This window comes from Leuciscus leuciscus, assembly GCF_965113295.1.
Source record: "Leuciscus leuciscus genome assembly, chromosome: 19".
Lineage (NCBI taxonomy): Eukaryota > Metazoa > Chordata > Actinopteri > Cypriniformes > Leuciscidae > Leuciscus > Leuciscus leuciscus.
In genome coordinates this window covers 25,545,259-25,572,651 of record NC_138743.1, presented here as the reverse complement: position 1 = coordinate 25,572,651, position 27,393 = coordinate 25,545,259, and the positions used below count along the sequence as shown (strand labels likewise).

Sequence of the window (27,393 nt, the reverse complement as noted above, 5' to 3'; positions counted from 1 at the left end):
TTGACTTTCATGTTTTTAATGTGTTTTGATTTAGTTTAAGTATGAAGATACAAACCAATTATGATTTTAAATTCATGGGCTTCATTGCCATTCATTTTGATGATCTCAATATTAAAATCATGATATCAAAAAGCCAATAGTTTCAAGAGCAGTCAGTTGTACAAAATCATTTTTTCTGTTTTTTCTTGTTCTTTTTGGGCATTACATTGTCAATCGCTCCCTCCTCTTCATCCTGTTCTCTCCTTTTCTTTTTATTTGAAACTTTAGAGTCCGTATTCTCAATTTCTACCGGTTTATGTTCATCTGTATGAACCTCTAGAGATGTTTTTTTCTTCCCTTTTTTGGGCACCTCTTCTTCAGTGGCACCATCCGTTACTGTAGGGGCGCGGCACATTTCAGCCCCATCCTCCTCCCTCTCCATTCGTTTCCTCTTGCTCTTGTTCTTTTTCTTTTTCTGTGGGTATCTAGGCTCTTCAACACTCCCTCCTGTTACTGAGGTCAGAGCATCTTCCTCTATCTTTTCCACTGTGCCATCTTGATTACTCTCTCTGTCCTTTTTCTTCCTTTTCTTCTTTTTGGACTGTTCCATATCACTGGTGTTTGGGGAGTCCTCCATGGAGGCAGATGTAGCCAGTGGAGACGGTGTGTTGCTGCTGACGGCTGGGTCACATGTTCCATGAGCCTTCTTGATCTTGGCCATCCGCTGGGCAAAGTACTCTTGCATGGTCAGTGTGCTGGTCACTGTATTTAGTGGCTCCTCTGGGTTTGGATTAGGTACTGTGTCACTGTCCTCTTCTCGCTCTTCCTGAGAGTCAGGTCCACTGCTTCCCTAAATGAAAGAAATGGGCAAATATGAGAGATATGAGATAAATATATGAGAATATATGATAAATAAATAAATAAATAAATAAATAAATAAATAAAAAATGTGTGTGTTTTGTATTAGGCATTAATAAGTCATTTTTCATTACGATAAATTATAATTTGTGTACAGTTTAAATAATTGTAATATTTTATTAATATTTGAAAAATATACCATATTATCACTTAACAATAATAGTAATATAGTTATTTAAAGTAATACTTTTTGGGGGGAATATGCATGTATGTGTATATAAAAAAATAATGACCATTAATAGGTATTTTTCATTGCCATTTAAGAGAAATTACTGAACTTAAATATACGAGCTTGATACAAATGATCATTCAGATGGCACTTAGAGGCTTTTGGATCTGAACTCTTCATATATATATATATATATATATATATTACTCAAAAGAAATCCTCAATGACAAAATTCATGACTAGAAAAATTATTTGCAGGTGCATTTTGAAATGTTTTAACTAATCTTGTAATGAATGTCATTTCCGTTCTACTTTGAGTATGAATTATCAAATGCATTGAAAGACAACAATAAACAAGCACTGTAAAAGGTTTTGCCACAAACTCAACTGACTGGCTTCTCTCCTGTATGATTTCACACGAGTCTCTTCAGACCTTACGGTACATGAATTATGAGCTTCCAAAACTTGTGATTGAGGCTGTGTGTGATCTCCTTTCTACAAATTGTAATACAGCATAAATAAAAATAACAGGTTTTTTTCTTAGTCTTAAGTGCAAACACTAAGTGCAACCATAATCAAAGTACTCTTCTCAATATTCAAAGTGCAAACAGAGACCAAAAGAGAGACCAGAGTTAAGAGGTGCACACTGCACAGTCCATCCTAAGATAGGTTTGATATTGGGAGAAAGACTACTGTATGTAGCTTATTTTTGCGCGCATCAGAGAACTTGCGTTTTACTTTCGCGATCGCACATACTCTGTGTTATAGGGAGCGGTGGTACATTTATCAGACGCTTACCCCTCATTAACACTGCACACATCTTCGGACCATTACGGCTCCAACACCGCTACGGGAGCTGATCGCGGCCACTCTAGTCAATGCTTGTGTTTATACCATCCAGGCCGCAGCACGTTTCAGAAGCAGCTCTCTGACCTAGGCTAGGCTCTGTTGCGCAACGAATCATCCACCATGGTCTTGTCATTCATCTCACCTTAATCTGGTCATGTGATCAGTGATTGTGAATCTATGCTAATTTCACCCTCAAACCCCATCATAGCAATATATGTCGCGAGATCTCGTGGCACGAGAGTTATTCAATTTTGTACAAATAACAGTAATATTCCAAAGATCAGACAAAGAATGCAATGTGCAAGTGGAACAAACTGATGAAATGATCGCATCAAGCAGTGAGGGGGTGACTTGTCAGTCAGGAAGGAACAGGACAACCCACTTCAATTAATTTCAAGGGATACTCCACTGTTTTTTCATACCCGCTTAGAAAAGCGCCACGTTTTATTTTGTGTCACCATACTTGGTCATATAACTACTCGTGTAACTGTTTTTAAATAGGGAAAACGTTGATGTTTGGTCACCTCTAAATTCATTGCTGTTAGATACCATTGAATATACTGGGCTAAGCTAAGTGCTATCAAAGTGTCGCCGCGCGCCAGAGCGATTAAGTACACACACTGAGATGAGAGAGGTATGTATCAACTCGTCTTAGTTAAGGGAATAACATAGTTAATATGAAAAAACGGTGGAGTATCCCTTTAAAGTAACATGATGTACACACCCATGTACGGGTCACATTAACTGTTGTCAATCAAATTCCTGTCATGCTGAGACTTGTCCCAAGTATCTCATGACATCACAGAACTGCGTATTAAGTATCTGCTTAGAGACATTTACAAAACCCTCTTAGCTTCATTTTTAGACATAAAAAAATTAAATGTCTAAAGAGAAATACATTTCCTCTCAATCTATCCAGAATTTGATTGTTAATTTCTTCATATTTTGTATGTTGTATAATATTCACCAGCACATCTATAAAGAGGAAACAGTTTAAAAGAAGGCGTATCTCCAGGTCACTGTGTAAATGGCTGGATTAAACAACTGATTCTTGAAAAACTTGTCTGAGTAGTGAGAGTCAGTGCTTGCATTGGCCAAACTAAGACAGTTATTATAAGCATTAAGAGAGAGAACGAATTTTCTAGCATAACATGGCTTAATCATGACAGGCAAACGATAGCAAGACATAGTGACTATGTTGAAAGACCACAGAGGAACATTTTAGATTAAACTGTCGTCCTCCAATACTTTATCACGGTGACTCTCTATCCCATTCGTCTTCATTTTGCTAATGGCCTCCTCAATGCATAATGATTTGCAGTGAAGAATACCCGCTCTGAAGCCTGCGCTAAACCACGCCGGTGCTGTACATTACGCCAGAGACGGTGGTGAAAACGGCATTTTTCAAAAGATGTATGAAGGGACCAGATAAAAAAAGAAAAACTGTTTGCAAAGGTTTTGTATAGCAAAGAAACAACAAAATACATATTGACTACCTACAATACTAAAGAGGTTAAAATTATATACAAAGAGTGAAAAATGGCTAAACATTACAATACTAATTATAACTATTGTTATTATCATATTGTAATATTAATTTTTAAAAGACACGATGTAACAGAAGTAATGCAACCGTCGCCATTGGCTAATAATTATTTTATTTCACTCGCCAGACTTTGTTCTTGCATTCCATGTAAAATGAAAATGAAAATTCTATATAAATAAAATATACAAATGTATAAAACATTAAAGACAAGTAAAAAGTCTGTAATAAAATAAGGAACAAATGAAGAAACAAGCAATAACTAGAACAAATATACAAATTAAAAGTCCTTTCAGGTACATCTAACAGTATTAAATTGTTGTACCTAATCTGTATTGAACTAAAGTAAACAAATGCAAATAACACTGCGTAGTCTTCGCTGTATGAATTAAAAATAGATTAATCCTTATTACATTTACAAAAGTTATTCAGTCAAGAGCAGTGAGTGATTCTTTTGTTGTTTGATTAACATTAAAAACAAGGACAGCAGCAGGAATATTAGGCTGTCATTTCAAGACAATGCACAGATCCAATATACTGATACTGTTGCACATTCGTTGTCTTTCTCGACTGGTTACGTTTACTTAAGACATAACTGACTATGTTTACTAGGATACAAGCCAAGACAGACATAATCAAAACTCCCTTATCTAAAACATCAATTTTAGGGGCCTAATTTATAAATATGTGGATATAATGTCAACATGAACAAGATAGTTTTGGAAATGTTCCTATGAAGACAGTGTGTGTAATCACCATGGGAAAATCTCAGAGTAAAACTGCTTTAAATTAATTTCTGTGTAAAGGACTTTGAATTGCCATAGTGTATGAAATGTGCTATATAAATAAACTTGCCTTGCCTATGAATGATTTATAAAACATCTGTATGCACAAAAATGTTCATAAATGCATTTCTCCGTATAAAATCGTAGTTCATCTTAAATTCAAGCGTCAACCTACAGAATAATGCCCACAAATATCTCTATGGTTCAAAATAAATACAGCACTCATCGTAATTGGGCAAGGAAATAATAATAATTATTATTATTTTACTATTTTTATGAAATCATGCGATTGAATTAATTTCAGTGATGTAATTATTAAAGGGGTGGTATGATGCCCTTTTCACAAGATGTAAAATAAGTCTCTGTTGTCCCCAGAGTGTGTATGTGACGTTTTAGCTCAAAATACCCCACAGATATTTTTATATATCATGTTAAAATTGTCAATTTTTGAGGGCGAACAAAAACGCACCGTTTTGGGTCTGTTCCTTTAAAGGCAAATGAGCTGCTGCTCCCAGCACAGAGGGTGGAGCTTCAAGAGCTTGCACTCACACAGATATGCACTGAAAATTTCAAAAACTTTTAGCCTTTTATGTTCAAATCAGATTTAGACAATGATGGAGACGAGACTCAAGAAGTGACAACATGTAGAATGCAACAGGACGTTTCTGAATGGTTAGTTGATGAATTTATGTAGCTTGTGTGTAGTTATCTTCTAGTCATTGATTAGCATATTCTGTCTTGATAATCTACAAATCACGTTCAGGGGGCGGGGTTTATGTAAATTTTAGGGTTGGTGATGTTACTAACCCTGAAGGAATGTCGTGTGGTCCCTACCAGCCGTTTATTGTAGTCCTTAAAAAGTGATTTCTTTAAAAGCAAATATCTCCCTTTGCTTTGAACTTTGAGCACTGTAACTTTGCAGATGTTGTTTATGCTCAAACAGCAACATTACAGATTAACTAAAGTTAAAAAAGTGAAATCAATCAACCACCCCTTTAAAATGCAGTTAAAATGTTGCTTATTTGCAAAATGCATTTTGTGATATCCTATTTATTTTTACATTTTCATTTAAAAAAAGTTCAAGATTACTAGAAAGGTACAGGCAGATGAGTTTTCATCAGGGTTGGAGCTAAACTCTGCAGGATAGAGTTTATCAGGATCATCGTGACTACAAGTCTCTACCACAGGCCCTTCAAAAGTTGGAAGTCACCCAGAGGGAGACTGAAGAACTGCAGATGTAGGCTCATTAAAACAGAAGTCTCACTTTTCCCTCCCAAAAAAAAAAATCAAATAAAATCTATATTTCTGGTTTAAGGGGACCAAAAGTGGTCATCAGAGATGTGGCTGACAGCATGTAGCAGGGACTTAGAGAAACGACTGGGGGGCATTTTGGAGCGAACTGTGAAATTACTCTCCGGAGAGAAAGAACGAGGGAGGAGAAGGAGAAGGAGAAGAGGAAGAGAGATGGAGCGAGTGGGGAAATCCTCTTCATCGGAGAGGTGGCGAGAGTGTGTGTGTGTGTGTGTGTGTGGTGCGACGTCTCACCGCCTGGGGACCTCCATTAGGCTTATCTCTCTAATGTGCCGAGAGAAGTGCTGCTGGTAGCATTCCCTCAACAGTGCTGAGCACGGATTGGGTTATACCACACACATGCAAGCACATACGTGCAGACGCACACAAACAAACAAGCCAGCAGGAAGGCTGACATGGAGATAACGCAAGTCCAGGTTTCATGACTCTGCTTGGACGTCCTAATGAGGGTGTAAACAACAAAAATGGCCCCCGTATATTCTCAGACACTCTCTGGCTTCTTCTGCCTCCACATTCCCCTCGTTCTTTCTCTTCTCCTGGCAGATGGGAGGCCCCAGGAAGAGGATGCGTTCCCCGAACTGTGTGCAGCGTTCAGATAAGGGCCCTGCAGCAGGAGCTACGGGCTCTTTCCTGCTCCGGCTGGAGGGGTGGGGGCGGTGCGGCAGTGGGGCTGGACTTGGAAGGGGGCGTCGGGACATTCAAAAGGCCGCGATGAGGAAACCGCAGAACAAGACATCGCCGCTGACGCCAACACATTGCAGCAGACAGTCTATAGCAGCCAGGGACGGTGAAAAAAAAAAAACGGTGTCAAAATGCCTCCGGAATGTGTTTCACAAACCCAAATCGTGACACTCTTGGATTTGCTGCTGAAAACTGCAACTAATTTGTCCCACTCTGTGCTATGTCAGAGAGTCCCTAATTTATAATACAAAAGTAATATTCCTCCTAGCACAGAGACACGGCACTCTGACTACGCTAGTTTAGCACTGCAAATGCTGCGTCAGCAATGAGAACTTCTAGTGTCCAGGGATTAAAGACTGCAATATGGTACAATAATACTGTGCTATATATAAAGTTATGATTATTTCTAGAACAGATATTGTGTAATTCTCTTACAATAATCCCAGCTGAGGATGTTAAACCATCAAACAATACATGAAGTTATACATAAATAGAGTGGACATGCAGTACAAGCAGGGTATAGGCAAGTTCATAATTTGTTAGTATTTGTTAATGTGCTATCATTATAAAGAAATGCAATATATATTTAAAAAAGAAAAGAAAATAATGTGTGCTTTTGGCATCTCTTACTTTGATTCTATCTTGCAAACCAGACTTAAAATTGTCATATTTTTGCAATTATAATCACCGTTTTGCTTATTTAGATAATCTTTGAAAACTTTTAAAAAAGTACATGATTGTGCCTGACTAAATGAATAACTGATTCAGCTCTTGGTGTAGCATCAACTGTAGAAAACAGCATTCAATTTAAGAATGATCAATCAATCTTCATTCAGGGGATTTATTTCCCCCCAAAAGATTTCAGCACTGTTTTTTCTCTTATCCCCCCAATTTGAGGATGGAAGCATTTGAGGATAATTTACTCCCCTTTGAGGGCTCCAAGTTAAACTATATTCTAAACAAAATGGATCACAGCCCATTACGCTCGCAGGCCGATGGATAATATCGAGACGATATTGGGAAGAGGGCTGATTGTGCGAGCGTGTTCTCATTGTCCTGCCACTATTATAAATTTGGTGGTGGCCTGGGCTTATGGATCGGGACCCAGATTACCCAGCTGTCCCTCCCTGATGAGGGGAAAGGACCCGCCGCGCCATCCTTCATACCATTCACGTAGGCGGACAGAAAAACAGGTGGCACCCACGCAATACAGTGCTTTGCATGGTTTAATGAGCATTTTAACATGTATCATGATATAATACATTATGTGAATGTAATGTAACGAAGTAGAACAAAGCAAATAGTTCAATTACAAGCCATCCTTTGATTCATGTTTAAGTACTTTAAATGTATGCTTGGCATAATGCTATTCTTTAACAAGGCAGCACTATAAATCGCGCATACAAAACTTTAGACAACTTGCTAATTTACAATTTTTTTTATTAAAATTTTGCATAAAATGGCTTCATAGCAGTGGATGAAAAGTTGAAATACAAATTGATGGATACAAACAAGCACATTACTGCTTATAATAATAATAATAATAATGATATTATAAAACCAGATATACACCAAAGACATTTTTTTAGATTGCATGATGTGTGTTAATTTGGTATAATAATAAATAGTTGTATTAATATTGATATTACCATTATTATTATTATTATTACTACTACTACACATACACAAAATGCATTTTTTTAGGTTGCATGATGCGTTACATTGTTATAACAACAATAATATAATTAATATTATAAATAACAATTACTTAATACAATTTTAATTTAACAACAGGCAACAATAATTAAATTATCTTTAAATATTATTATTATCATCATCATTATTAAACCAGATACATAAGACATTCTTTTAGGTTGCATGGTGTATGTTAAATTGGTAAATAATAATAATAATAATAATTATTATTATTATTATTATAATATTGTAAATAATGATATAATTATTAATACAATTTAAATTTACAACAGGCAACAAAAAACAATGTAAATAAAATAAAAACAAAACCCTGAAACGGAATGAATAAAATAGGGTAAATGAAGGTGTAAGTGATGAAGAGGTATTTGAATAACAAAGACGTAGACCTAATGCAAACAGTAAGCCAGCGTGATGCAGACCTCTCCACCAACCCTAGACTTCATTACTTATGAGTAACAAATGGCGACAACACACTGCATAGGGCATCATCACTAAACTCTGCTTGCTTTACAATGTAAAGTGCTTGCCTTTCCGTGCCCTCCAAGGAGCTGATGTGTCAGCCCCAAGATGGAGGACACACCATTTATTCTCTGCCCTGCGGTGATTTATTAGATTAAACTGGCGGTGATTAAATGCAAGCCGAGACCCATGAAAACAGCAGTGGTGGTGGCTCTCAGGAGCGTCGGGTGGTTAGCTTCCTCTGTTCGTACTGTAATCACCATGCCAGGCCAGCCCTGCCTGGGCCAACAATGACTGCTAAAGTTGGACACTTCAGTTACCCTTTTTAGTTAATGCCGTTTTTATTTTCACACTAATTTGTACATGTCCGTGGGTTGGCATGGGCGTAAAGCCAGTTGCCGGAGGGTATGTTGCAAGCAGTCATTTCGGTCCGTTTCTTTATTATTCTGTAGTCCTGTCAACAGCGTAAGGGAGGCTGCGCTTTTGTTTGAGGCAATTAGATGTTATCTGAGAACATATTAGGGCTCTCCTGCTTCCAAACAAACATGCCTTTGAACACCGGCGTCGGTTAACGCATTAGTTGAGAAGTTAAACATGCTGGACCACATGGTTGCAACGTGCCAGTTTGCACTGCTGTCTAGTCCTGACTGAGCACAAATCTTCTAGTCATAATATGCAGTCCTATTGTGGGCTTGTGCAATTTATTGTGCAATAATGTGAAAAAGCTTCAGTTTCCATGTTTAAAGCTTTTCACTTTTTTTTTGTGAGGACAGAAAATTAAAGGGATCTCTTTTGAACTTTCTGTTCATCAAAGCATGAGAAATGTATCAGTTTCCACAAATATTAGGCAGCACAAATGTTTTCCATATTGATAAATGTTTCTTGAGCAGCAAATCAGCATATTAGAATGATTTCTGAAGGATCACGTGACACTGAAGACTCAGCTTTGACCAAAAGGATAAATTACATTTTATAGAATAAAAAGTAAAGAAATAGTTCATTTAAATTTCACAATATTGCTGTTTTTACTGTACTTTCTGATCAAATAAATGCAGCCTTGAAGAATAAGACACTTCTTTCAAACCAATTAAAAAATATTTCCAACCGCAAACTTTAGCATTTTTATAAATTCGAATATATAAATTGTACTTGAATATTTAAGAATATTTTGAGTGTTTTCAAAAAATATATGTATATAAACTATTATTGTTATTGCTGATGTTTATTATTATTAATTGGTTATGCATAACTTTCAGCAAACATTACATCTGTATACAAATATTACATTTGCTAGCAAATAAATGTTGAATGGGGACTGAAGCTAATCTTTAGACTTTATAGTCAGTGACCTCTCCAAAGCTCTCATCAATATCGTATAATTTCCAAACATCATACAAGTTATCATTTTTGTAATCATATATTAAATGTGGATAAAACTCAGCGGTTTTGTTATGGGAGCTCCATCAGCCTGCTGGCATATTTGGATCTCAACTTTTGCATCCTCAGCAGCATTTCAGTATTCAACTCCGCCCACCAGCCGACTCCCATGCGGCCAATGACATCGCTGCCTCTCGCCCCTTCACCACATCTGCCAAATGGTGCAGCCTCTTCTCCTCATTTGGTGAGGTGGCGGCATCGGGGGAACGGGCGAGTCAACTGGCTGGCGATCCTTCATGAGGACGGGCGTGGGCTGATTCAGAACAGCTACAGGTACCACCCTCTAGTCTGAGGGCTTTGTGTTAGAGCTGCCGTGGGAGTGGGAGAGGCCACAGGGGGTCACGCCAACCCCTGGAAACACAGAGCGAGGAGATGCCTGACCGGAACCATGGAGACAACCACAGACGCGAACCGTCTTGCCGCTTACTTGAAAGAAATCCCAGTTCATTACAGTCATTTAAAAAAATTAAAATAAAATGTTTGTGTACTTATGTAGTATATTCACATGTATGTAGGAAGAGTATAGTAAAAAGGTATAGATGTAATATTTTCTTAAAGTTATGCATAACCAATTCCTAATAATAATAATAATAATAAACAAAAGCAACCATAATAATAATAATAAATTGGGAAGATATATTTTTTTTTAAATCATGTTTTTTAATTGTGAAATACCATTTAAAATAATTTTCTATTTTAATATATTCAAAATATAATTTATTCCTGTGATGGCAAAGCTGAATTTTCATAATTGTGTGGAAACTGCTACATTTATTTCAAGATTCTTTGATGAATAGAAAGTTCAAAAGAACAGCATTCCTTTGAACTGAAAATATTTTGAAAACATTGTAAATGTCTTTACTGTCTCTTCTGATCAATTAAAATTTTAGAAGTAATTTCTTTAAAATATATATATATCTTACTGAGCACAAACTTTTCAACGGTAGAGTATATATTCAAAAATTTGTTTGATTTTAAGCAAGGGACTTAAAATCAAAAAATAGCGCAGGCACAAATAATTGATTTTAAAAATAAATAATTATAATTAAAAATAAAATAAAATAAAAATGCACAAGAAATATCAAATTTATCATTGGATTTTCAAACTGAAAGTCTATTGTTTGCATCTTCAAACTGAAAAATCTGGGGCACGATAGTATTGAAACTAAAACTTCAATGTGGACATTATGCTGAATAGACAATATTTATTGAGTAATTTAAAGGGCGCAGACCAAATCAGACGATTGTCTGAAATGCATTCCACACACACACAGATGGAGTTTCACACGAAATATATAAGTGTAGGCCTTAGCGATCCACCATTGACGCAAAGAGCAGTGGTAAAAAATGACTAAGTTTCACTGATGTATGAAGCAGGAGGGAGTCCATTTATCAGCGGGCCCTCAGCGGTCGCCTGCTCGGGTCCCTCAAGTCACAGGCCGCGACGCTCCCCTTTTGACTGATTAATTAGCCAATCACAGGACATTTTTCACCAGCAGCAGGAGGGTTTATTTCAGCTAATGCTGGGGCCTCGCAAACCGAGCCACGTTCAAGCAAACTCGGCTCTTTCCTTTGGGCCTGCCGGAGTGGAGGGGGCTACGCAGGGGCCGAGGGAGATAAATCACACCCACTCCTCATGACTCCGTACACACTAGCCTACAGCCTAACTAAGGCCCCCGAGAAGAGAACGAGCCAACGACAGAGAAAGGGATGGGGAGGGAACGAAATAAGAGAGACATCAAGAATAAATACTGAAAGCTAAAAATACGAAAAGAAATGTGATCAAGTAAAGACAACGGTTGTGAGAAAGGCACAAAAGTGAAAAAAAATGCCAAAAGCACTAGTCGTAAACATTGGTCTCCCTGCCACTGAGACTTTCCCACATCATTCAGAGCAAAAGGCAGTGATGGATGGCAGCGCGGCCTCCAGACAGTGGTCTGTTCGGACACTGCAGGCTCTCCGGACACTGCCGGCTCTCCAACATGCTCGTGACGGCCGTCCGTTATAGCAGTGGTTCTCAACCAGGGGCCCTCAGCAAATTTTTCCAAGGACGTGGCAAGATGAGTTGAAATTATTTTGAAATAAGACAAAACAAGATTAAAGATAAGTTAAACCGCATGATTCCTACTTTAATTAGTTAAACAACTTAAACAACTGTTGATTTACTCCTTTTTAATTATGAACAAGGATTCCCACTGTCTTGGAAAACCTGGATATAGGAGGACATTTTAAAAGTATAGTGTCCATCACAATCTGTCAAAAAGTTGGCAACTGGATTTTGACAAAGATGGAGTGCAATTTGGTTGCTATCCATTTTTGTTGAACTTTCTCAGAGATGTGATGTTTCCAAGACTTTGAGACATTAAGAAGTGCCTAATTCAAATATATAACAAATCAAAACTCATTCGTAAAAAAAAAATTTACAAAAAACACTACAACAAAATACAATTGCGTAACAGTTTCTTAAATCAAGGTAATGAGATCAGGGGCGAATTGGAACGACCTCCAATGTGTTTGTCAGAGAACACTGTGACAAGAGATAAGGGACTGACAGGAAGCTCTGAGAGAGGGGAGGAAAACCCCTGGTGCAAGAGGTGGGAGTGAGGGCTGCCAAGACACAGAAGCAGTGAGATCGGACCTTTGCATGGGCACTAACAGTGATGCACTTAAAACCTGCAAGGTGACACCGCTCGGTCACGAAAACTGTATTAAACAGGTTTATAATCACCTTCACGGTCCCATTGTGAACCCAGGATGCATCTATGAACTGAGGCAAAAATCTTCCACAGGCTGTATCACCACACAAGCACACAATGCACACAAACAACGCCCCCTCATTGGCTTCCTATGCAGGCCTAACTGCCCCTCGTTTACAGGGCTCGCCACCAGCCCTTCGCCACACGGCCTCCTGGGATGCCATTGTGAGCCTGTTCAGATTGGTTTTCAATCCGGTCAATGAAGTCCCTCCAGACTAGGACAATAACAAACTGCAACAAAACGATTAGCGGAAGAAAAAATGAAAAAAAATAAAATAATAACACTTCCAAATTCAAGCAAAGCATGAGCTGCTGCTATTGTGTTGCTTTCTCAGTAAAGAGGCAGTTCGGCGGGGGCTTCAGACCTGCAGCACATACATTAGATGCACTTGGAATTGCTATGTCACGAACACTGAGGTAAACATTGACAACCAAGAGGGAAAGGTCAAGAAAAAAAAGAAAAAAACAAAACTGGGATTTAATGTGAAAAACTAAATGGCACCTGATAGATATAAAATCACTTAATTTACTATATATTTTTTCCAACAACCAATATATTACTGGAAAAGTACAATATATTACTTAAAAATAAATTAAAAAAAGTCAAAAAGACCTCTGTTCAGACTCCCTCATTTCATCTATTCAGTTTATAACAACCCAAGTATGTCGCAAGAATGTGTAATTCCATACACAACTGGCACTTAGCAACTAGATCACTAAAAACTAAACAAAACAACGTAACCAACTCTTTATGAAAGACATTTATAATTTGAGCAATTACCTGTTTGATCAGTTTGTTACACAGGAATGAATTTACTTGCACTTCCTTCAAGGCAACAATGTTTTTCCTTCTCGCTCTCAATCAATTTAACTGGAACAGCTTATTGTATATTTGAACTTTGTTTGTAAACTTTCTACACTGTAAAAAAGCTGCTGCCTTAAAGTACAAACAACTTGGATGTTTAATTCATTTCAACTTAAATTACATTAAACTGACTTTAAAAAGAGGAGTTGAATCTTGTATAACTTATCAAAATAAATTAACTTATTCAACTTTTTTTTTTATGTCATATGTTGTCATAACTTATTGATCATATAATTTGTGTACTTAAGAGGTTTAAGATTAAATTGTATTTGAAAATCTCCCATTGACATTGTTAGAATTTTTTTTATTAGAAACGGGCAAATTAACTTTCATCATTTATTCGCATTCTGAATTGTGGTATGAGAAAACACCAAAATAACCAACTGTTTTACACTGTGTGCGAATCAACATATAACAACTCTGTCTTTGCACAGCAGCCAGAAAACGAGACACGTGCCGAGTGTCATGACAACAGCAAAGCTGCTCTGATGCGACATTTCATTTACGAGCCAAAGCTTAAAACCTAAGATTACCTAAAACTATTCTTCTGCTGCCTTGCAAGCGCTGGTGTTTCTTTGTGGAAATACAAATCCCACTAAGAACTAGAATCACAAAAAATTCTGCATAGTATTTACATCTCAACAAAAATTAGCAAATGACGTGTCCACTTGCAAAAAAATAAGCGTCGAAATAATTACAATTCCAAATTTAAGGTGGACGTCCAAAGGAAATACAAACACAAAAAAGGGCTGGTGGAGCCACCTTCAAACTGAATCCAAACTATTAGAGCCGTGTAAGCCAAAAAGTCTACTCAATAATCCCTTCAACCAAACTTCGTCAAACCAAGTTTTGAGGGTTTGAAGGGATCATCAGTAATTCTGTTTTTTACTTCTATCACTGCCTCCTGTACCTGGGAGATGATGGGGAAATGCAGTTTGATCGTGCCCACCAGCACATCATCAGAAATACACTACCTGTGATTTGACCACAGAGGTGGCTGACAGGACTATGGGGTGAAAGAGGAGCGAGTGGGTGCAAATCCTTTAAGGGGATTTCAGCGGGATCCCTGCCTACAGTGGCTCGCGTGTGGAGTCAGACTGCACACTATGACACGGCTCATTATCAGCCTGCAGCTTGCTGCAAGCGGGTCACGTGAAAGCAGAGGTCAGCAGTGCTTACAGGTGGGCTGGACCGTAAGGTGACATGCAACCTGCTGCAATAGCTTTGTCACATCTCAATATTCTTCTCATGTTTTATATAACACTTCAAATGTCAGCTCAACATAGACTATATACATATACTTAAATAGAGTAACTATAAATAGTAACCTTGTTTTCTTTCTTCTGTTTTTTTTAATGTCTGCTACAGACTGTGCGATTTCTGCAATCCTATAAGATCATTACAAATAACAATTTGCAAATTGGGAACCCCAGATTATGGATCTTATAAACTTGGGTACGACATGTATGCAGACTGTACGATGACACCTATTGAATCATAGGCTACGACGCAAGTTAGAATAGAAGATAAAACACCTGCATGCGCTAGTGGTAAACAAATAGAGTGAGATGAATCGCACTTTAGTAATTGTGGATAAAATAAATACAATTTAAAAAAGGAAGCGAAAGGAGAATATGGACGAGATCATGGCTAGGGAAAGAAGCCAACTCGGCATGGCAATTTTGCTAATTGAGTTTGGGGTAAGTAGTTTTAGCGTCATTTCGTGTTGATCAATACACCATTTCATGTCGCATTTTTTGAGGATTCCGTTTTAGGCAGGGCCTAAAATGAACACCCTCCATGCGCCAAATGAGAGCAAAAATCGGCTTTGGCGAGTATATGAAACGGTGTTAATCGCCAGTTGGCCAGTAACATTTTTATAAATTCTAACAATGCAAAATTGTGAGAACATGAACGATGCTCAGGACAGATGACAGGCCAGTGCTGCATTTTCACCAAAGTTTGTTTGACATTTTTTCATATTGATGACATGCTCAAGAAGACGCGACAGGGAACTCAATTTGTTTCTCGCGTGCTGTGTAGGAAGTATTCTGTGTGCAAACATCCGAAGTGTCCAGAAATCAGTGCACGATTACTGAACTAAGCTCTTCATATAGACATTGTTGACTTTACTCTTATTTTATTCAAAGCGAACAACGCGTTTCACATATAGCGTCCCCAGGTTCCCTCACTGAGCGAACCGGAGGACGCTATATGCGAAACGTGTTGTCCGCTTTGAATAAAATAAAAGAGTAAAGTCAACAGTGTGCGGTAGAGTGGTCTTATTTTTGTCATTTAAATCCGTTCCTGCTATCTACCTGCACCTACCAGGCTGTGCATGGACCTTGGTTTGAATTCATATAGACATATTCAAACAAATTTTGTCAAAATGTCCGTCTTACAACATAATTGGTTATGGCTTAAGTGAACGTAAACAGTTGAGAAATTAAACATGTTTATCAGTATATTGGATCTGTGCGTCAGGTCTTAAAGTGACAGCAGCCTTATATTCCTGCTGCTGTGCTTTTAATGTTAAACAAACAACAAAAGACAAAGAAGAACCACTCATTGCTCTTGACTGAATAACTTTTGTACTTTAATAAGGATTAATCTATGTTTCATGGCTGGTAAAAAAAAAAAAATCTATGGCCGGTAGATAGTCACCAGCCATTGTCAGGTGTGACAAAGTTAGTTATAAGCTTGGTTAAAACTAGGTAGAAACCTTAAAACCAGGGCCTAAAACTAACTTTTTAGTTAGACGGCTTTGCATTGTCATGGCAACATAGTAAAACTGGATATAACTTTACAAAGAAAAGTTAGCATTTAAAAAAATGGCCCCATACACTTCAATTGTAAGCGTTTCACTGTAAAAGGGAGATCACACTGTTCATACGGGCAGCTCACACAGAATTCACTTTCAAATTAAACAGCTTTCTGTTGGTCAACGCAGCAAATCACTAAAAACTTGAACCCAATGAAATCTGCATGGGTTAAATCTGCATGGTGGGGGGGTTAAATCAAGATCATGCTTATACTTTTATTGAACCTGGAATATTGTCGTACGACATTTTAAAGAATAATAATAATAATACATAAAAAAATAGATGTGTCGCCAAGTTACACTGCTTACCTCATCTTGCCCTCTTGTTAAATCAAGGGTTAAATCAAGATTACGCTTATACTTGTATTGAACCTGGAATATTGTTGTACAACATTTTAAAGAATAAGAATAAAAAAAAAAAGAATAAAAAAAAAAGATGTGTCGCCAAGTTACACAGCTTACCTCATCTTGGCCTCTTGTTTCTTGTTTCGATCGTTTCCCAAAAATACAAGCCAGGTCTGTTTTGCTGCGACTGGACAGGTCCTTTCCTATGAGAAAAGGTTAAAAACATGAAGACTTTTTATAGATCTTTGACATTATTCCACACAATAGAGCATGAGAGTTCTGTTTTATTGTGAGGGCAGTGGAGTTCATTTCAACCTGCGCTTCTGTCAAACTATCATCCGCTACCAAATACATTTCGAACATTACTTTCCGATTTAGAAAGAGAAACGTGTTAATGCATTTCACGAACGTCTGGAGAGATGAAAAGGAAATGTTTCCGGTCGCAACTTGTTGACAAATGGATATTTTTCTAGTGGCGTTCAACTGTGTAAACTATTGATTTAAATGGATAAGGGTCACAGGACAGTTTTGAACTCCTGCCGAGAGGAAAGGTTTAGAGGTAAAAAAAGGGCACGTTGCATGGTCGCAGGGGATGAAACGGCCGAGGAAAAACAAACGGTGCAGGACCGACCCCACCTCACACCTCCCGTTTTCCAGCAGCTCAAAGGCTCCAGGAGTGCCTGGGCGCCCGTCTCAGCCGTGAGTCCTGTTCGTACAGCTGCATCCTCTTCCTCCAAGCAGCTCCTGATAACACTCGCTTATTTATTGCTCTAGGGTCTTTTTCAGCATGGCTTTCAAAGGGGAGACCTTGCCTTCAAGTAACCAAGGTATCCTGTAAGCAGTCTAAACAAAAGGCCAGGCCGAACAAGCTTTCCACTGATCACAGTGGACATCAAGTGGAGCCCAAAAATGACCTTTTTACTTTTGGAAAAGAGATCTATCAACTAACAAAGGTTAGTTTTGGGTGTAACTACAAGTGCCACAGAAAACCTTTAAAGGATTAACGCAACCAAAAATGAACATTTGAATCATGTACTGATTTTTCTTCCCCCATTCAATTTAAATTAATGAGAAACTGGAGATTTCAAGCTTAAAAAATGAAGCAAACGAACCATAAAAGTATAATAAAACCAGTTCATGACGACTCGTGCGTTATTCCGGGTTTTCATAAATCATACGATAGCTTTGAGTGAGAAACAAACTGAAATTTAAGCCATTATTCACTGAAAATCTTCCCCTCCAGTGAGCTGTAAACCGCTGTGACCAAATCATTGAATCAGTTGAGTTGAACTCAAAAAACCGATCAGTTTGATTCGTAATGAATCACTAAATCAGTGAGTTAAACGAAAGAACAGATAGCTGCTATTCATGAATCATTCAAGTTGGTTTTCTGAACTGAATCAACCAATTCTTCTTGATTCTTCACTTATTCTCATTGTAAATCTGGGGACGTATACACAAAACATCTTAAAGCTAAACGTAGCTCCTAACTCGCCGATTTAGGAGAAACTCTTAAAAATAATGGCTGTGTCAGTCCTAATTTTAGGACTCCTATTTTTGCTCTTAAGAGTATTTCACAAAACATTTAAAAAAATGGCAAGGCAATTTGCCTAAACAATCCACCCAAAGACACAGTAAACCTTTGAGGCAATAGGCGAAAGATCCTTGAGTGCTGAGCCTTTTCTTCATAAATGCAAAACATTTTTTAATTTATAGAGTTTAATCTATGATGACATGACATAAAAGGTTAATTTATGTACAGGCAAAATGAATGATGGAGAATAAAACATCGCTGTCAAGTTGAAAATAACGTCCTATAGTCTGTGCTAATAGCCTTGTGGGCAGCCCGTGTGACCCGAGTTCGAGTTCCAGGTCCTGGACCTCACAAGGCGTATGATGCACTTTTTGTGTCATTTTAGAGATTTACAGCCATTCATTTACAGCGATTACATTGAAAGCAGTATAAAATAAAATGTACATTTTTATTTAAAAACAAAATGCTTTAAAGTGTCTGAAAGCCATCGACGAGAGGCAGTATAGTCTCAGGGCTTGAATTTCGGCGCGGGATTGCGGGTATAGCGCATAATTTTTATCATTCCCGCAGGTCTCCCACTTATAATGCGGAAAATTCCCGCAAACATTGATTCACTTAAGCATGTAGGTTGTATTGGTAAATTAATCCACACAGATTATACAATCAAATCAGTCATTTTAAAACTGTCAGCGAGACGCAATTTCACAAACAGCGTGAGTGATTCAGCGGTGCTGCGTCTTCTATCTCTCGTCTCTCAACATGGGTTGCACAAGGCAATCGTTAAGCGCGTTGCAGGCGGCGGTAATACACTCTCGCGTTTCGGGAGTCGGGATAGACGGAATTGTCACTTGCATAATCGGGCCAGCATTGCATCACGAGAAAACTAAAGTTTACCATTTGTACGTCTTTTTAAGTCTTACCAGTTTAAACATTCACGCGATTTTAAACTAGGCTACTCAGTACTTGCGCGCTGTCTGAGAGATGTTTTTTTCTCTGCACACTTATAGAGTAAAGCCGCCTCACACACAGCTCGCGGGTAACAAAAGTTATTTTTCGTGGATTATATCGCTTTAACAGTCAAAAACATACGAAAATGATGTCAATTTCGGTCTTGGTGAGTCTAAACACAGTCGGTTATGAGCATAAATAGCACGTGACCGTATAATGAACACAGGATCCGTGCACGAGCTCTTAAAGGGACAGCAGCCATATGTGTCTGTCATTCATTTGGTTGTCAAAACAACAAAACATAGCTTTCATTTTAAGGAATCAGGATTAATGTATTTAATTTAGTCAGGACTAAAATACTACCCAGTGTTATTTTACATTTGATTACTTTATTCAGTCTCTGTAGTATTTCTGAATACTAGTGTTAGACCTAAGCAAACACTTCTCTCTTTATTTCTCTTTATTGGGATCTTTATTCTATTGTATTTATTTGTGCTACTTTTTTCAATTTAATTCAAAGATTGAAATCAAGCTTCCTTGAGTTGTGTAAATTCTTAAGAACAAAATTACCCCATTGTAAAAATGCAATGAGTGAGCATACATTTAGGTGAGATAAATGTAATAATAATAAAAAAAAGTCTAAACTCCCCCCTCAAATAAAAAATTCCCCCCCATAAGAATCACCTAAGGGGGGATTTCCCCCCCATTTTCTAAAATGAAATTCAGGCCCTGAGTCTACAAGTGCACATGAGGTTGTGAAATCCTGTTGGGAGCAAGGTCACTGTTGAGATGGCAACGAATGTGATGGAACTCTGGCCAAACCAGATTAGCAATCACAGAGGCTTTTTTGGATCGACTTGCTAATCTGACAAGCAAGATACTAATTGACTGCCTCATAAGACACCTACATAAGTTCTAAGCTTGTCAGTTGCAAATAAAAGAACAAAGACGGAGGCTTTTCTCGAACAGGAAGTGAAGGTGACAAAAAAAGATCTGGGGGTGTTCTTTGAACTGCTTGAGCAGGAAATAGTAATGATGAAAATATTATATGCAATGGTTTGTTTCTCAAAAGAAATCAGGTTAATTGTTAACGAAGGGGTCCCAAATTGTTTCGTTCATCTGTGTAACAGTTTGACCCACTCAGATGATGAAGTGCTTGCAGTTCAGCTCACATCAAAAAATGCTGGATCAGATGATAAATGGGCAGCCAATTAAATCTGGGTTACTGGTTTACGCTGCTTGTGTCTGAGATGGGCGCTGGAGACGCTGGTGCCTTTCTCCTGTTCTGAAAGCCATCAATCTTTGAAACAAGCTACCTCCATCCTGTCTAGAGTGGGGCTCAGCTTGATTCCATACTAAAGGATCAGTCCAAAACCAAAATAAAAATGACAATGAAAGAAATATGCAGTTGTACCAAGATTACACACTGCACATTCATATCCAGACAAGAGATAATCAGCACCACTATACAATAAGAGACCACTATACAATACATTTAAGGTTGCTAATATTAGTCAAACGTTTGGACAATTTCTCATTCTTTATTACTTTTTTATTAATAGTGAAGTAATCTACAGAAGTCAACATTTAAAGTGGATCAAAAAAGTTCATCAAAGTTGTCCTAAGACAACACAAGAACGGTTATTGGTCAAAATTCATGTATAACTTTGATGAAAGGTTTTGATCCACTTCAAATGGTGACTACTGTTATGAATTTAAAGTATTGGAATTATAACATCTTCAAAAGAACAACATTTTCATACCTTACCATTCAAAAGTTTGGGGACAGTAAGAATAAAGAAATACTTTTTTAGGACACATTTATTTGATCAAAAGTGACAGTAAAGACACTTAAAATGTTATAATAGAATTCTATTTATTCAAATGAGTGCTATACTTTTGAACTTTCTATTCATCAAAGAACCCTGAAAAAAAATGTAGCATTGTTTCCATAAAAATATTATGTTTTCAATATTAACGGTTTTCAACATTGATAATAAATGTTTCTTGAGCACCAAATCATCATATTAGAATGATTTCTGAAGGATCATGTGACACTGAAGACTGGAGTAATGATGCTAAAAATTCAGCTTTGATCACAGGAATAAATTACATTAAGATATATTCAAACAGAAAAGTTATTTTAAATTGTAATATTTCTATATTATTGTTTTTACTGGATTTTTGATCAAATAAATGCAGCCTTTGTGAACATACCATTTTGAATGGTATTTATTTAGGCAATTTAGATTTAATACTAGTATTTAAGCATCTAGGTCAAAAGATTGTCCATTTTTTATCATGATGGTATTGTGGTATTTTAGAGTGTAATGGTCTCCAGACTAACTGAAGTATTACATTTACTTAAAGAAGAAGAGTGTAACACCTTTAAACATTAGACATAACTAGTTTATCTCTGTTAAATCCATTAAAGGCCTTAACCTGGCAGCGGCTTTGGTGGGGCGTACCCGGGAAACGTACAAAGGGTGAGGCTTTCTGTGGGTTCCAGATCAACTAATATCAGCAAAAGGTGATCCAAAGCCTCCACAGGGGACATGGTCGGAACCCCGACGCGCTGGCACAACGAGACAATTGCCATGACAACAAACCACAAATCCATTAGCAGTTGTAACAACCAGTGTCACGTTTGTCATTTCAAAGACGGTTAGACGTCCTAGTTCCACTTTCAGGCACAGCAACTTAAATCTCAAACAGACTGTTACGGATCAAATTACTGACATCACACATTCAGAGAACAGAGTCTTCTCCTGAGAATTAATTGATCAATAAATGCATTTAAGCAGAATCCCATTGCAATATTTTTCACTATTAAAGGGATAACTATTAAACTATTATTTTTTACTATTAAAAATAAATTCTGATATTTATGTCATTCCAAACCTGTATGCATTTCTTTCTTCTGCAAAACACAAAAAAGGATATTTTGAAAAATGCTCATAAACAAAAACAGCTTCGGTTCCCATTGGCTTACATTGTATTTTTCTTTTACAAATAAACAGGTTTGGAATGACATGAGGGTAAGGAAATACTGACAGAATGTTTATTTTGGGGTGGGCTATCTCTTTAACCTCTGAATGGTGATGCTTTTACAATAGGATGTCAATCACACCAAGAATAGGAACAAATATGTTTTACTAATGAGCTTGAGTGATGCTTTTTCACTTCAGGAAGACACAAAATGAGACTTATGGAGGCAGAGGTCAACACCACCAATCAGAGTAGAGCTGAGGTCATGGACATGAGGTTAGTGAGGTAGCCCAATTGCCTCGGGGTGTCGTGATGAGGTTGTGTGTGAGAAGTCTCATTCTGTCTCATGAGACATGAGACCCATCCACTGAAAGTACGATCTTCCTCCTTGTAGTTGAACAAAGGCTTTAAACAGAGACAACGGCGGCAACAACAACATTGTTCTGGATGCGGTGTTATCTGTGGGACTCATCAGGTGCTGATTGAGGCCATTTTGAGTAGTAAGTGCACTGGCCTGTGCTCCTCACAGGAAACAGGAAGTCAAGCTTAGGAGCGGTATGCTACGGTGTCCTCTCAGGTGATAAGAGACGTCGAGTTTTTTCCCAACATTCCTGACATCTTTTATAAACATCCATCATGGAAAATGAGACAAGGTCTAAAAATATTACCCTTAAAAGTGTCACAGCATCATGAATATTTAGACCCGAGGCCAAATAAATTTCCCACTCATAGAGACCACCAACAAACATCAGGCCGCCTTGCTCTCCATGCTGGGAAGGATGTGAGCCATTCAGCAGAGGTCAACACTACGTGACAAAACATTCAGGGAGATTGTTCAGCTGCCTGATCAAACTCAGGTTACTTGTTTATCTACATGATTGTCAGAAAACATGGAGCTTCATGAAGTGACTCCCTGTACTAGGGGCGGCACAGGCTGCTGGTTAAGCTGACCGCCAACTCGACCATGCTGATCTCCTGCAGCAGTGACCCGTGAGCTTGTACTACACATGCCAAAGCATACAAAGTTCAGCTACTGAACACAGGAAGTGATGGAAGGGGGGCTTTATTTATAAAGGAAATTGAAAAATAATACCAAAAAAAAAAAAAACTGGCTCGGCTGCATGAATGTTTTTCAAATTAACACGTTATGTAGGTTATTTAAAAACCACCTTTCACCACCAGACTTAAATAGACAAACCTGACTATGTAGAGACTCAGGTCATCTCTTTACAAATAGATCAATCACCAAATATAGCCCCACAAATAAAACAGATAAATAACAACACAATTAAATACAGAACTTCTTTTTTTTAAATAAAATTGTATGAATAAAACTATTGATTCTACAGCAGTGGTTCTCAACTAGGCAATAGTCCGTGGGGCCTCAAGATGACTTAAAATTATTTTAAGACAAAACAAGCATTAATATTAATATAAATTATTTAAAGAACCAGAATTCCCACTGTCTTGATACTAGGGCTTCACAATATATCGAAATAATGCAAATGTATATATCACAATATGCATATCGCAACAGCTTGTAGTAACTGGGGTCATGAACAAAAGAAAAAGAGAAAATCACTCGCTGCTCTTGGCTGAATAACTTTTGCAGCTTTAATAAGAATCAGTATTTCATTCATACAGTGAAGACTAAGCAGTGTTTTATTTTTTACATCTGAGTATTCATTTTCTGTTGTTAAATAAACCTAATGTAGGCCTACCTGAAACCCTAAACCCTGTGGTTTACACTGATGTTAAAATAACATTTCTTATGCTACTGTAAAACACTGCTGTTCACTTTCAGAAGTTGTAGGGATGTTTTCTTGTCAAAAAAAATGTTAAACACATGTAGGTTATATAATTTTAAATATATTTTAAAGATAATTTAAGTTTATTTTTCACACTTTAAGCATTATCGTATCGCATATCGAATATCGCATTATTTAATGAGTTATTGTATTTCGCATTTTTCTTAAATATCGTGCAGCCCTACTTGATACCCTGGTTATATAAGGAAACCAACATTTAAGTGTGATTTTTTTTTATCCCTGGAAAATCCTGTAATGCTTAAGGCACAAACTGCAAGAAAAAAAAAAACTTTAAATTATTTTTATTATTATTATTCTTAAAAAAAAATCAGAACATCACAAAGTAACTGGAAAAGTAATGGGGCCTTTGAATATTGCAGTGGATAATTGGCCTTGGAGTCAAAAAAGTTGAGAACCACTGTTGTAGAGCAAAGTTCGCTCAAAATAAAGTCCTGTTGCATAATGTCAGATTTGCAAGACGACACTGAATGGCTCACCTTTAGTGAATTTCATGTAATGGACCCTTTTCTTTGAGGTCTTTGATTTCTCTTCCAAACTAAATCCTTGCTCCTGTGTGGGATCTGAAAGTACACAGAAAGGTAAAAAAAATTATAATAATTGCATCACACAATGTTTTTAACATAAGACTGATTCACGCAACTAAAATGTAACAGACATGAAAACCATATAACACAGTCCAGGTCATTTCAACATCACAATAGCACCACCTGTTGGACATTAAGGAGAATTAAAGCATTTCAAAACTACTTTTTACACAAGTGCTGTTTTGTCTTTGATGTTCAAAATTCTGCTTACTGTCAGTGTGGTTCTGTCCATGGCAGTTGTTAAGCTCAGCAAGGAGTTGATTAAAATCATCCTGGTGGGCAATCCAGTTGTCCTAACAACACAAATCCCCAAAAGGAAGATTGATGTGACTAAAAACAAACACAACGCAAAAAACAGTAGCTCAAAGAGAAAGAAATAGGAATGGTTTCTCACCTCGTTGTTTACAGAAGTGCCCAGACCCAGTTTGTTGTTCTTGGCTTTAACCTTAATGTTTTCTGTAGACCCCTGTTCACTCCTGCCAAGACCCTGCCATGCAAACAAACCAGGAAAAACGTGAGCACACACAAATAAGACTATTAGAAGAACCATTACATTTCCATTTCCACACAAGCAAGACATGCGTTGTATCTGAAATCACATATTATACAGTAGGTACTACATTTGGTTTGAAACTTACTTCACAACCATTAAAAAAAAGTATGTTCTATAAAATATGTTCTATATAGTATGAACGTGTGTATAAATGAAATTCGGACTTACTACATCTGTAAATACTATAATGTTGTCATTGTCATGTGGCCTACGGCTAAGTACTGCCATTCACAAATCCTCTCCCATGGCTTAAGGTATAGTAAAGTCACCATTGGATGATGCGCACTTCAGAATCTTGCCGCAAGTAGTGATCCGGGTACCTTTTTATTAAAACAGACATACTACTCATCTCACATACTATTTTACACCTATCATATAGTATGGAAGTAGGCATATTCTGACGCAGTGATGGAGTTTTTTTTTTTCACTGATTTTCTCCATGAATTCCAGCTCATCCAACAAACACCACAAGTAAAACAAGAGCAAAGTCATTTCAGCTGATCACATTCCATTCTGAAATGGAGGGGGGTAATAAGGCGTGGTATAAGGCCCTTTTCACAAGATGTAAAATAAATATCTGATGTCCCCAGTGTGTAGGTGAAGTTTTAGCTCAAAATACCCCACAGATATTTTTATATAGCATGTTAAAGTTGTCACTTTTAGAGGGTTAACAAAAACGCACCGTTTTTGTTGTTGGTCCCTTTAAATGCAAATGAGCTGCTGCTCCCGGCACAATGCTTTCACTGGCCCCATCACAAATATAAATAAATGAAGAATTCAAATGTAACTTTTTTATTAGTTTATTTGGTACTTTAAAGACTATCATAAATTGCTATGGAAATGTAACTCTTCTTCTATGTCAGCCAGCTAGATAATGTTGCCATGGCAAGCAACATGTTTGTATAAACAGAATTGAAAGGTGTTCAAGAACACATGTAGAATTTGTGGGTTAAATAAATAAATAAATAAATATAATGGCCTTAAATGTTTTTACATTAAGGGATGGAAGGCATTCCTCATGTTTTTGAAATCACCGGAACACAAGTTTGTATGTTTATTGTGTTTTAAATATATATTTTTATTGATATAGACCAATGCGTCTAAAAAATATAAGTAATATAATAAGTACATTTAAGACGTAGACAATGTGGTTGTGGCAGCAGTCATTGAGTGACAGATAAGTCAATTAATTGGCCCAAACTCTCTGCGGCGTTCTTACACCTTTCGATTTTGAGTTTAGAAATATTTTTAAGTTAAACTGAATATTCATTACTGATATTTGACTTATGGTTGTATGTATTAGTGTGTTACTTAAGTTCAGCCCATTATACCTTTCCTTTGGCCCAGCCCATACGTTCCAGCATCTTCTGTCCAAATTTAGACTCATCGTTGCTCCACGTGGTGTTTTGGGGGTCCGCTGCCCATTTCTGTTTACGACGTGCTAATAAAATACAACAATTATGATATAAGTGTACAAAAAATAAGCGACAACAATAATAGCAGATTTCGTTTCATGTTCTATCAGAAATATGTTCATGTTTCAATCTTTTTTTTATGAAGGGTTCTGTGTCTATGAGGTAACATTAGGCCTACAGTATAAAGCGGAATTATTTTAAAGTATTTGACAACTCATGATTCGCCCTGTTATTATAGGGCCATGGTGGCTAGCCTGCTAGCAAACATACTAAACAACGTGGAAGAATGCAAGAATGACTTTAACATACGATATTCATTCAAATAAAAAGCACATCCCTAGTTCAATTTTACAAAACCGACAACTAATATTTTCCAAAACACATACAACTATCCTAAAATACATTCCAAATTGTAAACTCACGTTCGGCAAGCATGGACATCTTGAGGGGTCCTTGAACACATGGAGGAACAGGCAGGTTGTCCTATTTGTGCCTGATTTAAAAAAGCTCATATCTGTCGTCTCAAACATTACAATATTATATGATGTATAATTATTCAAAAAACACAACAAATTATATCATGCACGTGCATTTAGATTGTTTACGAAATTAGTAGCCTTCATATCATCGTATTTTAACACTTTTGTAACAGTAGATGGCGTAAGTGGGTTAACTGCTCAGAATAATTTTTAAGGAACTAATCCTTAAGGAATGCTTAAGGAACTAATTTGAGCTTTTACTAATTTATATGCGTTTCTTTGATGATAGTGTATTTTTATAACAATGGTAGCTAATGTCAAGATCTTAAAATAAACATTTTTACTGTAGTAACTGCATCTGGTAAACTCTGGTTTCCATGGTACATCATTGCAAGGCCTGGCCAAAGTTGCTTAGATGATATGCTGTTT

At 37.2% G+C, this 27,393-nt stretch overlaps 1 protein-coding gene across 1 annotated transcript; it reads right to left on the bottom strand.

Annotated features, from left to right (window-relative positions):
- pinx1 (PIN2 (TERF1) interacting telomerase inhibitor 1) lies at positions 1–27,013 on the bottom strand. Its single transcript, XM_082146889.1, has 7 exons — positions 26,908–27,013; positions 26,402–26,511; positions 24,912–25,004; positions 24,729–24,810; positions 24,410–24,493; positions 16,752–16,837; positions 1–829 (listed from the first exon to the last, which is right to left on the bottom strand). Exons 1-7 carry the CDS (start codon positions 26,924–26,926, stop codon positions 167–169), a joined length of 1,137 nt encoding a protein of 378 aa, XP_082003015.1. The 5' UTR covers positions 26,927–27,013; the 3' UTR covers positions 1–166.
- Between the last annotated feature and the right edge of the window lie 380 nt (positions 27,014–27,393).

What these genes read in the sequence shown, in the direction of transcription:
- pinx1 (XM_082146889.1), bottom strand. An exon ending in TGGGCTGGGCCAAAGGAAAG is followed by an intron (nt 25,005 to 26,401) that starts GTATAATGGGCT and finishes TTTGCATGGCAG; the next exon opens with GGTCTTGGCAGGAGTGAACA. An exon ending in TTACATGAAATTCACTAAAG is followed by an intron (nt 16,838 to 24,409) that starts GTGAGCCATTCA and finishes CTTTTCTCATAG; the next exon opens with GAAAGGACCTGTCCAGTCGC.